The sequence below is a fragment of the Tasmannia lanceolata genome, unplaced genomic scaffold, assembly GCF_043159265.1.
Source record: "Tasmannia lanceolata isolate RefF3 unplaced genomic scaffold, GAP_Taslan_0.1 ptg000037l, whole genome shotgun sequence".
Lineage (NCBI taxonomy): Eukaryota > Viridiplantae > Streptophyta > Magnoliopsida > Canellales > Winteraceae > Tasmannia > Tasmannia lanceolata.
This window is the reverse complement of record NW_027518714.1, coordinates 10,305,188-10,318,336: the sequence shown is the minus strand read 5'-3', so window position 1 is coordinate 10,318,336 and position 13,149 is coordinate 10,305,188. Positions and strand designations below refer to the sequence as shown.

The following is a 13,149-nucleotide window of genomic DNA, read 5'->3' as shown; positions in this document are numbered from 1 at the left end:
TATTTGAGAAATGCTAGTAACATTTTCCTAACTATTTTTCTCAGCTTTTCATTGCCCATCTGGAATGTGTGTGATCAAGGGCCCGGGTTCTATCCGCGGAGTAAAACGCTTGAAGCCACGGAGTAAAACGCTTGAAGCCCCTTCAAGGGTTGGATCATTTGTAACATGTTCTTACCATGGCTCACAATATGAAGACCTAGGAGAGTGGCACTAGCAGTCATCCTCTTTCTAGTCTGGGAAATGATATTCACACTCCATTGTTTTGATAAAAGCAGTCTTTTTTTTAATTGTAAACAGCCTTTAAGGAGCTAATAATTGAGGACCAGGAGAAATGATCGTAAAAGGCAATTTTTGGTTCCCATAGGGGGCTAAGGAGGCATTTTTGTGAAGTCAAGACCGTTGATCTTGTAGAAAGTCATAACATGGTATTTTTTTTGGTTAGATTTATGATTGCCATTCTTATTCGTAAAATAATAAAAGTAGTGTGGTTATAAAAATAAGGGAGTGCGAAAACCATTACCTTTTTTTATCCTTTATTATTCTCTGCCTGCCTCATTGGCCATTTATTCCTTTCGTTGAGCAGGTAGTTGTTGCATCCCAATATCATTCCTTTTTCATGCGTGGCCCCACACAGTTGGCAATGAAGGTTCCTTCCTATATATATAATTAAATAAAAAAAAAGGTGAACGAGACAAAAAGATATCGTACAGAGAGGGAGAAAGAGAGAGGGAGGATAAACCCAAATCAAAATCATTATTCTCACGATTGGAGATGGATGAGGTGATAACAGTGGCGGATGCCTTCCCCTCTCATTCAAAATCCTCTTCTCCTTCATCCCTCTTCACAAATCTCCCTCTCGTCTCCGCATTTCTTGCCTTTTCCATCGGTCAATTTCTCAAAGTCTTCACCACCTGGTTACTCTCTCTCCCTCCCTCTCTCTCTCTCTCTCTCTACAAACCCTAATTTTTATCTACAAACCCTAATTTTATCTTAAAATTTCTTTAGACAATCTGAAACTATTTGTTACAGGTATAAGGAGAAAAGATGGGATTCGAAAAGGCTACTTGGATCAGGTGGAATGCCTTCGTCACATTCAGCAACCGTGACCGCTCTCGCCGTTGCAATCGGTTTACAACAAGGAACTGGAGGATCTGCATTTGCCCTAGCTGTAGTATTGGCAGCTGTTGTATGTACTTGTTAATTAGGTCTTTTTTATGGATTTGTTTATTTGTGTGTTTTTTTGTGATAAAATTGAGAATTTCACTAGTCTTGGTTTCTTAGATTACAATCAATCTCAAATTGTGCTTATATGGAGTACTTACATTATAAACATAGTAGCAAGTGATAACTGTGGAAAGAGATAAGAATAGAATATCCTAATCTAACCAGATTTGCCCTGTTCGTTTAAGATTATGCTAACCGATTGTGAGTCCAAAACCAATTATTTGACTTAAACTTAATTGGGAGGCCATCCATGGCAGAGAAAAGGGGAAACAAAGGACCCCTCCACCAGATTGCCCTGTTCGTTTAAGATTATGACAATCGATGTTGGGTGCCAAACTGATTATTGGACTCAAATTTAAATGTAATTTTCAGTCCAATAATCTGTTTGACAGTCGCAATCAATTTTCATAATCTTAAATGGACAGCCCCAAGAAGGCTCGTTTAAGATTATGCCAACTGATTGTGAGTCTAAAACCAATTAATGGATTCAAAATTAAACGTAAGTTTAAGTCAAATAATTGATTTTGGACTCACAATCGGTTGGCATAATCTTAAACAAACATGGCCTAATCTGGTCTGGTTGCCTAATCTACCACTAAATGATCCTGCGGTGAATTTCAACCCCGTGCATATTCTAACATTTTGTTTTATTGTGTTTTTTTATCTTCCGCTCAGTCCATGAATGAGTGCATACATTACGAGAACTGCTTCAAATGAATTTCCTCATGTGCTTCTTTTGGAATGCCCGGAGTATGTGATCTTTGTGTGCTTATAATTTGCTGGAGTTTGATGTGGTTGCGGAACTTTTCATCCTGTAGCTTCTTTTAGAATGTTGGTCTGTCTTGATGCTGTGTAATTGATGTGACACCTATGCCATTTGATCGCCTTGTAGATATTCTCATTGAAAAATTGATGTACATGAAAGAAAGTTAGCCATTTTTTGAGCATGTATTGCAAAACAATGTGGAGATGGATCCAGCTATGCCCAATAAAAGAACTGCGATGGGTTTATTTCATAGAATCATGCCTGCTAGCTAGTTAAGTGTAGTGCAGGCAGATTTAATGGGTTCTTAGAAACATATGTCAACTTCTTGTTGATTGTGGTTTTTCCCTTTCTTCTTTTGACTCAGTTGGCTCCAATGATCTACCGGTGGGCAAACCACAGGTTGAAACATAGGGTTGTTTTCAAAATTTCTAGTTGTTTTTTTTTCTCTTTAAGTGTGTGGAGGGTAGCATAACACCTCTATTGTCCTAGCTCACTACCCAACTACCATTTTCTAGCTTTTCTTTTGGTGTGAAGAAATCCGAAATCTTTTGTTGTTTACCATGTTTTCTTCTAAATTACTTGTTCTTTTGGGGAACCATATAGCATCCGTTCTGGCAATTGATTTGAAGGATGAAAATCCTTCGATGCAAGTTTGCAACATTCAACCGCCTTATTTCCAAACAAGTGATGAGCTGTAAACCCAAATCCTTCGGTGCAAGTTTACAAGATTCAACCACCCTTATCATTGTTGCCAAATTCTCATTAATTGTGGTATACCACAAACCGAGGACTTGCATACCAAGTTCTTGATAAGCTGTAAACCCAACAGATTTGGTTTCTTAAGCATGCACATATTACCTTGCTTAAAAGAGAGATAATAACATTGCATATTTACATAGCATTGATAGCTCAAGAAGACGGAACAATAGCATCCTTTCGTTGAGACTTGAGACTAATGATACAAGAGTAGAGGATCAGACGACCATATTTAGGAAATTGTCTCATTTTTGAAAAGTTGTATTCCTCTGAGGAACAATGCCCCCTTCTTCTTTTTCTTTTTTTTGAATGGTAATAGAAACTTCATTGATAAAAACTGAGACCGAGAAAGTCTCGCAATAGACAACAAGAAGAGAAGCCAATAGCAAGCTTAACAAAAAATAATAATTAGGGAGGGAGGAAATCGAAAATCTCCACTCTCTCCCTATGTACACCTTCTCTAGCAAGATTGTCAGCCTCTCCGTTTGTTGATCGCCTTATATGTGTGAAGGATATGGAGGAGGTTCCAATTCTATCCTGAATCTCATCAAATTAAGCCGCATATCTCCACGGAACATTGAGTCGATTTTTGAGCCATCTAATTACATTGAGGGGGGGCCCTTCTATCACCACCCTATTCATGTCCTAGTTATTAAGCAGTTTGATACCTTGGAATACTGCCCTTACTTCTGCCTCATTAGAATCTGCCACCCCTATTGTTCCACTAAAAGACCAAATCACATTAGGAACAATGCCTTCTTAACGCAGAAAATGTACAGTGCAAGAATTTGGGTGAGGAGATCAGGGCTAGGCTCGAAAGACCTTTGTCAGAGGAGGAACTTAAAGAAGCCATATCCTCTCTGAAAAAGACAAAGTGCCTAGGCTCTATAGTTTTTACTTGGATTTCTACCAATTAGTGTGGAATTGGATTAAAAAGATATAATGGATCTTTTTGATGAGTTTTATGATGACATTATTTAAAACAGGTGTACGGTTGCCACACTCATTGCCCTAATTCCCAAAAAAATATGGTGCTGATCACCTGAATGATTATGTTCCTATTAGCCTTTTAAGCCCCTGTTTATAAAATCCTGATCGAAGTTTTGGCTGGTAGGCTTCATGATGCACTGGGAGACATCTTCTCCATAACCCAAAGTGCGTTAATCAAGGGAAGACAAATCCTCGACGAAGCACTTCTTGCAACTGAGTGCATTGATTTTTATCACCTATCAGGTAAACTGGGAGTTCTTTATAAGAAAGATATTAAAAAAGCCTTTCAGAGGGTGGAGTTGAAGTGTCTTGACTACCTTATGAGTAGAATATGGTTCAACTGGAAATGGAGAGGTTGAATAAATAATTATATGTAGTTGGCTTGGTGTTCAATTTTGGTCAATTAGATTCCCAATGGTTTCTTCAAGATGTCTAAGGGCCCTCGACAATGAGATCCTTTTACCGCCTTTTCTTTTTACTATCCTGGCAGAGGGACTGAGCAGAATGATGGATAGGGCTAGATCTAGGGGTTTGATCGAATGGTTCAACATTGGACAGTCAGGGGTAGAAATCTCTCATATTCCATATGCAAATGACACATTACTCTTTAGCGGCCCTTATATTTGGAGTTTTAGAAACTTATAGGCCATTCTTAGATACTTTGAAGAGATGTTTGGACGAAGGGTATACCTTGCTAAGTCCTTAGTCATGGGAGTTACATTGGAATCAGGAGATCGAGATGTTCATAGAAACTCTGGGATGCATGAAAGGTGTCATCCCAAATTCATATCTCAGCATTCCACTATGTATTGAAAGACCAAATAAAAGCTCGTGGCATCCGGTGATCGGGAGAGTGGAAAGAAAACTAGCTCCCCGGAAAAAGTTTGTAATCAGAAGAATCACTTTGATCAAGGTTGTCCTCACCAACCTCTCTCTCTCTCTCTCTCTCTCTCTCTCTCTCTCTCTCTCTCTCTCTCTCTCGTTATTATTCTTGTGCCCGGTATCAGTGATCCACAAACTCGAGCAATTTTACAGTAACTTACTGTAAAAATAGCAGAAAATATCACATAGTAAATTGGGATGATTTATGCGAATAGTCAAAGTGGGAGGGCTTAGCTTTAGAAAGTTAAGATTGATGAACAAAGCCCATTGGGGAAATGGTTGTGGAACTATGGAGAAGAGAGGGAGCATCCCATAAGAGTAGCCTGGCATATTTCTTCTGCAAAACCAATGTGACCGTGGATTGAAACATGAGATTCTGAAGAAACTTTTTTTGATTGGGAGATAGATGTTGTAGCTTCTATTTTGTCCAAAATCAATTTGATCTATATTAAGAAAAAATGAAATAATAAAAGAGTTTGGAGATTAACATTGGTCGGTACTTTCATTGTATGCTTCTTTTTCAATCACCTTGTCCTTTCTCATATTCTCTTGCATGCTTGAAAAGTTTGGAGAGTTAAAACTCCGTTGAGGGTAATGCTTTTGGACAGCATACCTCGATAAGATATTCACCATTGACCACCTCTGCCATAGGCATAAGATCATTGTCAACCATTGTGCGTTATTTCTGTCGCTGAGTCTATTGACCATTTAATGCTCTGCTGCAGTTTCACTCACGATCTTTGGTATTTTGTTTTAGGCCTCTTCGGAGTTAGTTGAGTTCTACCTGGTCACATTACTGACCATGTCAAGTCGTGGGTTTTTGCCCCGTGGTCTTCCAGAGATAAGATTCTTTTGAACCTTTTCTTTGTTGCCACTCTTTGGCTAATTTGGAAGGAAAAGAACAAGAGAGTTTTCAAAGATGTCTCAAAGGGACGGCACGGCTTGCAGAGGCAAATTTTCTCTGTGGTTATCCAATGCGGTTATTCAATGGGCTTTGATCCTTCCTATCTTTAGAGTAATAATGACGACTTCTTTCCCCGAGTCTTGTGAGGAGATCAAGCTAAGCAAAAGCTTTAAGGAGTAAGCTCTTTCACTTTGTCTAAGCAAAAGCTTTAAAGGAATCAGATACAGGATGCTTACACTTAACTACTGGGCTTTCCATCTTATGTACGTACCAGACTTCTAGTAAGCTCTTTCACTTTGTCTTTAAAATTAGAATGTGCTTCTTGGATCTTACTGCATTCTTACACTGACGGATAGGCCATATAAGCACTTTGTAAATACCTCTTTTCTTATGGTCTCTTTGATTACATGGATACTTGTATGCCATCATTCTGTTGTGTTATGTCTCAAAAACCGTAATTATTTATGTTCTCATTTTATTTTTGCTACTTGTTTTTGTTGCTATATTAACTACTGCCGTGTTACTGCAATTATTTCAGCCTGTCTATTAGGTTTAATTATTTTTAAATTTATGCAGGTAATGTATGATGCATCTGGAGTTAGGCTTCATGCTGGTCGTCATGCTGAGGTCAGATCTTCCTTGACAAACAAATATGTTCTAGTTGTGTATGTGCATTACTTGTTTTTCTAGTTTCAAAAGTTGTTGGATTTGGAGAAGTTTGTTTATTATGTAGTGTGTTGCTTTGGTTATCCACAAATAGATTTAAAACAATGTAAAACACATTCACTTAAAAAAAAAAAACAGTGTAAAACACATTTTACTGGGATCCCCCAAATAAAATAATTCATGTGGGTTATAGCTTTTTCTGCATCGACTCCAAGTTGTCAGTGGTATAGATGTACAATGTTGCCATTTTCCTCATGTATTCATCTTCTGTTATTTTAAGTGTCATTGAAGACAATGTTGGTGTCTTGGTATTTTTTTTTGAATGGTAGATATCCTTAGGATGGTTACTGGTATTCTTGAATATGCTATTCACAAGGACCCGAATTCATCAATGGGACCCACTTCTGTTGCTGTTTGGATGATCTATTCATTTAATCTTGGAGAACAGAAAAAATTATCCTTTTACAACACACCCATACCAATTCACATGTATATTCTTGCTTATTCCTTCATCTGGTTCTCATTGAAGTTACTGTATGTGATGTTAATTGCAGTTGCTGAATCAAATTGTCTGTGAGCTACCTGAAGAACACCCTTTATCTAATATCAGGCCTTTACGCGAACCTCTAGGTCATACGCCACTTCAGGTCTGTTACAGACATAGCTCATGTTGATGCTGCATTTGTTTTCAAATTGTTCATTGATCATTCATTGTGAAATATTAGTATGCTTCCATGGATATTATGTTTCTGCTTCATATTAGGTTGAATCCATTATATCCATGGCTTGTCAGTAATTGAATTTGGATTTTTTATTTGAACTGTTAGATTTTGAATTTGTTTAGTTCCACTTCTATGCTTGTGTGATGGATTCAGTAGTAAGGGAAAATGTTCTATAAGAGGGCATTGTGGTGATGCTTAATCTTAGGTGTGGTGTTGTGAGCGTTTTCAGGTCTTGGTTATCTTTTCATAATGCTTGTAGACCGTGTTGGCATTGAAAATATTACCAGAATTTTTTTTCTATTTCAGCATCTTTAGTTAAGTAGCAATTACATTTACAATGTCCATGATAGAGCTTGAATGCTTCTTTGGGATCATTGAACAATTATTGTGTATATCATGGCATTAAATGATTGATTTTTACCACAGATAATTTTTTTGTTGTTCGTGTTGATAATTCTCATTAAGTGGCAGGAGTCAGATAATTTATGCATCTACAAACCCTTGTCGCGGGATTCCAAACCTTAAATTGCTGGAGAAGACACCACAAAATAGTGACAAGATAACATGTTCTAATGTCTCCGCCGTATCACTAGATATTACTTTGCTATTCTCGTAAGCATCATGTTATAAAAACCTAATATGTTGTCTCATCTTCCATATGGTGGGTAGCATCTTTATTTGCCTCCTAAATCCATCAATGTCTCTTGAGTTCTTGGGCGTAAGGACATAAGGTAGATCAAAAATCAAATCTCAAAGAAAAGAAACGTGAGGTTGTTATTCGCCCTACATATACATGACCTTTTTTTTATGTAAGTTGTTGAAGCAAATTTCAATCCTTTTTTTCCCAGAATTTGGAAACCATGCACATAATTACCGTCTAATTGTCCAAAGGAGATCTTAATCAAGTGACTGCGAAAGGCTCAATCGATTGCAGGGATTCAATACATAGTTGCGGGAAACATCCTAATTGGATATGATGCTTGCTTCCCCAGAAACTTGCTTCGGAAGCTTAGTTCTTCTTGCTTCCTAAATTTAAAGGAAGCACGCTTCCTACACAATTCCTCTTAATTAAGAGTATGCTTCCTATTTAAGGGATTTTTTTTCCTAAAATAGTGTTTTCGGCCTTTTATAACACCAAAGGACCATATTTAAAAAAATAGTGCATTTAAAACTAAAAAACTCATTTAAGTTTCAAATGGAACATGTGGATCTTTTTTTCAAAAACCCAAAATTAAATCTACCTGAATAAAAAGAATGTAAAACTATAAATGCCTAAAACTTGTAATTTTAATCACTCCTGAAGTATTCTTTACTAGTAATCCTCCCTACATTAACCCTTCCTCCCTAACCTACAATAACTCTACTCTTTCTATACACTTCTTGTTCGCTTCCATTGAGTCTTATTGCATACTTTCTGTTGACGCTTCCCACATGTTTCCTCTTTGCTTTCTTTATACCTTTTCACTTCCTGCATTTTCTCTTTTCTAAAACCCTCGCTTCCAGCTTCTGTTTCCCGCATCGCTTCTCACAGTCGCTCCCACTCTAGCAACTATGATTCAGAATGTGCAAAACCCTGGCCAGATGTTTGTAGTGGAACACTTTTCAGATCTAAGTCTCAGACATAAAGGCCTAGCTCTAACCTCAGAGATGAGGTTGGTAGCTTAAGGAAGAAGGCTAGGAGAGGGGAGACTAAAGCATGTTCATACCCAAACAAAACTACCAAAAATTATTAGTTTCCCCCTAGATATCTACATATGAATTTTGACAAAAAGAAAAAAGAGAGTAGAAAAAACCTTTCTCACCCAAAACTTCCAAGTTTTTAATTAATGAACACGAGAAATAGTATTCTGAGGATTTATATAATTATGTTTAGGAAGAAGTTTGTCTTTAATTGGAATCTTGTTTTGGGAAGAAGTTTGTCCTTTATATTGAAAGAGTGGTTTGCTTAGAATTCCATGCTGTTTGAAATCTTTAGGAGGTCCTTTTTTTTTTCTTTTTTTTTTCGGGGGGTGGGGGGGGGGGGGGGTCCATGCTGTTTTGAACTTTTGATGGTTTACCCTTTTGGGAGATCTCTATACTTACGTGGAAGACACACAAAAAAGGAGATTTTCAATGAAATTGAAAGTGAGAAAATACCATTCATGAATTTTTATTTTTGGGAAGACTATCTTCTCTTCTTGATGACTGGTTAGCAACCAGTACGAGATCAAATTTCAGCAGCTTCTTGGTTAAGCTTACCCGTTAACTCAAAGACAAGTTGCTGTTCATCTGTTGTCAAAGGCTGCCCATCGACACTAGTCCTTGCTTAGTACCAACCTCTTCACCCCAAGAAAAGATGGGTCATGGTGCATGTGCATTGATAGTAAAGCTATCAACCTGATTACTATTAGTATCAAGTACTGCCTTTCTATTCTAAGGCTGGATGACATGTTGGACCAACTTAGTGGTGCTTCAGTGGGATTGATCTTAAGAGTGGATAGCACTGCATTCGAATTCGACCAGGTGATGAGTGGAAGACGACTTTCAAAACTAGGGATGGGTATGAATGAATGGTAAGGCCTTTTTGGACTCTCTAATGCACCTAGTTCATTTATGTTGCTGATGAATTGGTGCAAACCTGGGGGTTCGTGGGTTATTTCGGAGAACTTTTTTAGCTTAATGGGTTAATCTTCACATAAAGTTGATCAAATTGACTTCAGAGTTAGTCTTTAAAGAATTTTCATCAATGATCTTAAATCTATCCAAGCATGAAATTTTCCATAACACGTCACACCAAAAGAGAGCAATAAAGATAAATATGGGCAGCAATAAATTTATGATCAGGATGCAATCGGAAAATAAAGAAAAAGAGAAATCTAGGGCCCAAAGTAACTACCAAACTAGATTAGATAGGCTAATGGATAAGGTATATGCAAATATAACAGTCCTAAGGGTATCGGTGACTCAAAATCTGAACTAGCTGTCCTGGAATGTTTCTTTTCATTACATTCTCTAAGGGCCCGTTTGGATGCCGAGAAGATTTTGATTTGGATTTCTCACATTTGCAGCCCTTTTTGCATTGTAATTTGGATCGGATCAAATTCTTGGATTTCTAATTCAGCAGCTGACAGTGAAAACAATCAGATTTCTAAATTTGCTGTGGAAATAAGAAATTGGAAATCCACAGATATGGCAGTTTCCTTCACCCTCTTTGCTTCTCAACCTCTCCCCTCCACTAGGAAGTACCTCCTTCCCTCTCTGTCTCCCTCTACATGAGCTGCCGGATCTATTCAATTTGTATTCAAAACTCAATTCCAAATCCAAATACAAAATGGGAGGTATCCATTAGGGCCCGTTTGGATACGTGGATTTTAGAATCTTGGATTTCCTCAAAATCCAGGATGGGAGTCGAGAGAAGGAGACCGTCCGCCGTTTTCTGATTTCTCGCTCTTTTTTCTGTCGAGCAAAAGAGTAGGAGATCATCCCATTCCCAGGTGTTAGAAATCGCGGGGGAGGGATGGATTTCTTACTTAAAATCCATTATTTATTACACAATGGTGACTTGAACAGGGTGGTTGTGGAAGGGGATTCTCTCAACGTCATTAGATGGCTTCGTGGTAAGCGGTACCTTGGAGATTTGCTGCCTATTTTGATGAAATTCAGGATAGATTGGGGGCGGCTCCGATCTCATTTTTGCATGTTCGGCAGTCCGCCAATGGAGAAGCGGACAAACTTGCGAGAGATGGGGCGAGCAAAGAGAGTCTTGAGCTATTTTATATTTTGATTATCTTCCCCCCTAGTTCTTTTCTTCATTTTTAATGTCTATTGGGTTGTAAGAAGAGCACTCCTCAGGGACCTTCTGTTTTTTAATAAATTCTATTTGCCATTCAAAAAATAAAATGGATTGTAAAATTCCACTTTCAAACTAAAACCTGGATTCTAAAATCCATGTATCCAAACAGCCGCTAAGTGATCCTCGAATTTTGGTGGAATTCTGTCTGAATTCAGTCAGCTCTGGTAATGAACTTCAATTCTCCAAGTTAAAGCTCCATTTTGGTGTAAATTTCTATGGGGAAGTTGGCTGAATTATGCAGAAGGTTTACCAATGCCCACCTAAGGACCAGTTCTGGGTGATTTGAGTAGAACTTCTGAGGCAGAATTTCGGGGCAAAAGCACCTCAGGTCTGATTGTTAGATTTCTTAATTGCCTGCTCAAGCTGCTGGTTTGATTAAGACAGATCTTCCGAGAATTACATCCATTAAACAGAATTTAATTTAACAATAAAGAGAAAAAGGCAGTTCTGATCATTGCGTATGTGATTGTATTTTCATTACCATTACCCTTTCATTGTGGGAATTTCTTACTTGATATCATCAAAAGACCTATGATTAACTAGTCAAGATTCTACTCATGTGTAACTCTGGATCTGAACATTATGACTTTTGTATCTGACTTTGACCTCGTTTCTTAAGCTTGGACGCTATGTTCAATTGAGGTAAAGTTGAATTCTCGTACACTAGTGGCTGGCTAAACTCATAATGTGATCCATGCCACATTCAGGCCTGGGTTTTGCTCTGGTGGTTTGGTGCTAATCTGTAACAAGGCAGTTCATCCACTGTTTCTGTACTCTTACTTGCCCTACGGGTCAAATTCAGTGATCTTAGTGTTTGGGAAGCTTGAAGGCTGACAGAACCAATTCCTTAAGCACTTCACCTAATTCGGTGACTAGCACCTGAGCATAGTCAATCTTTGTTTCAGCCAGCTATAAGATATTTGAGGGCAACCCCTTGTTTCTAAATTCAGAACCTGAAACTTATTTCTACCCTGACAAAGTTTTCTTGAAAACTTATATGTGCATTGGCTATTGAAAAACTACTTGGGAATGTAGATACCTTCCTTCTGGTAAGAGTAAACTTAGTTATCAATATAGAGAGGAAAATTCAATCTCCACTGTCATTCACCAGCTTGAGCTTGTTACCTCACACTGATTACCACATCCTTGCAAAACATACTGCATCTGTCAGTCTCTATTGTTTGCTCCTTATGCCCTCACTCCCCCCTCTGCCATACAGTCCTCTCTATTTCCTAGGTTCGAGCCACTGAGTGTGGGAAATGTCTGAATGACTAGTTATCCAGTTTAGGTAGGTGTGGGATTGCCTAACTCAAAACATTTCAATGCGCTCCTTTCTTTTGATGATCTCTTTCCCTTAAATGTTTCTTCTTTAATCTTGTCAGCTTATAATTATGACTTTCAGAGTTTAATTGGTGCCACTGATCTTCCCTGTTGAGAAAAGACTACTCATTAATGGGCTTTGTTTGATTTCCTAACTTGTTTTGTGCAGGTTGCAGCCGGTGCCGTCTTGGGATGTATAGTATCCTATTTGATGAGAAAATCCCTTCCAACTTGATTTCTGGTGTCAAGGATCAACAAACAGGATTATCAGCATTACCTCTTCTCTGTGAGCTTCTGGCACTGCTGAGTAGCTTTACCTATATGTATCTTTACACTGCAGTGTTATTCTTCCAGCCAAGGAATGTGGAGATATATATGGGGAAAATGTGGATACACACAAGTTGAGACCTCGTTCCATTTGGTGGAAGTGATATGGGACGCACCATGAGAATGGGTGTGGGCCACTGTTGCTTGCACCAATGGGAATGTGTCATTTACTAGTGATAGGATCTTGATATTATATGAGGAATGGTATGTCCAGGTGGATAGCAGTGCAGTCTGTGATAGGCCAGGGCTGCTGCCTCGCATGAATTTGTGGCTCAGCCTGGACTTGGGGTGTAATTGGGGTCAATTTTTGCGATTTCGGGTTGAGCTTTTTACCATAAAATTAGGTCGGGTTCGGATTGATTCCAATTCATTTTTCAGCAAAAGCTCAAACCGACCCAACAAAGTTGCATCCCTAGCCTGACCTCAGCCTATCAGAGTACCCCCATCAGGTGCTTCTTAATGGCACCTACCTCTCCCTCTCAATTTTTTTTTTTTTGAATGGTATATGCACTAAAACTAGCCAAAATGTCAACACAAAACCGAGATGGTATAGGAAATCAAAGACAGAGAAGACAGCAAAACTGAAAAGGAAAATGAGCCGGAAGTAAAGCCTTGAGGAGGAACATAGATGAAAATCATTTCTACCTTACCAACTCCCAACCGAGTGAGCCAATCCACCTCTCTATTAGCTTACTGTCAGCAAATCTTAAAGGACATCCAATACTCACCCATTTACATGAAAGAGTTCTTATGGCCATTG

General features: G+C 38.4%; 1 protein-coding gene across 1 annotated transcript; it reads left to right on the top strand.

Annotated features, from left to right (window-relative positions):
- The first annotated feature begins 675 nt into the window (after nt 1-675).
- Nucleotides 676-12,608, top strand: LOC143861852 (Acid phosphatase/vanadium-dependent haloperoxidase-related protein). The gene is made up of 5 exons (XM_077372798.1): nt 676-914; nt 1,030-1,186; nt 6,099-6,149; nt 6,743-6,835; nt 12,232-12,608. Exons 1-5 carry the CDS (start codon nt 772-774, stop codon nt 12,295-12,297), a joined length of 510 nt encoding a protein of 169 aa, XP_077228913.1. The 5' UTR covers nt 676-771; the 3' UTR covers nt 12,298-12,608.
- The last annotated feature ends 541 nt before the right edge of the window (nt 12,609-13,149 follow it).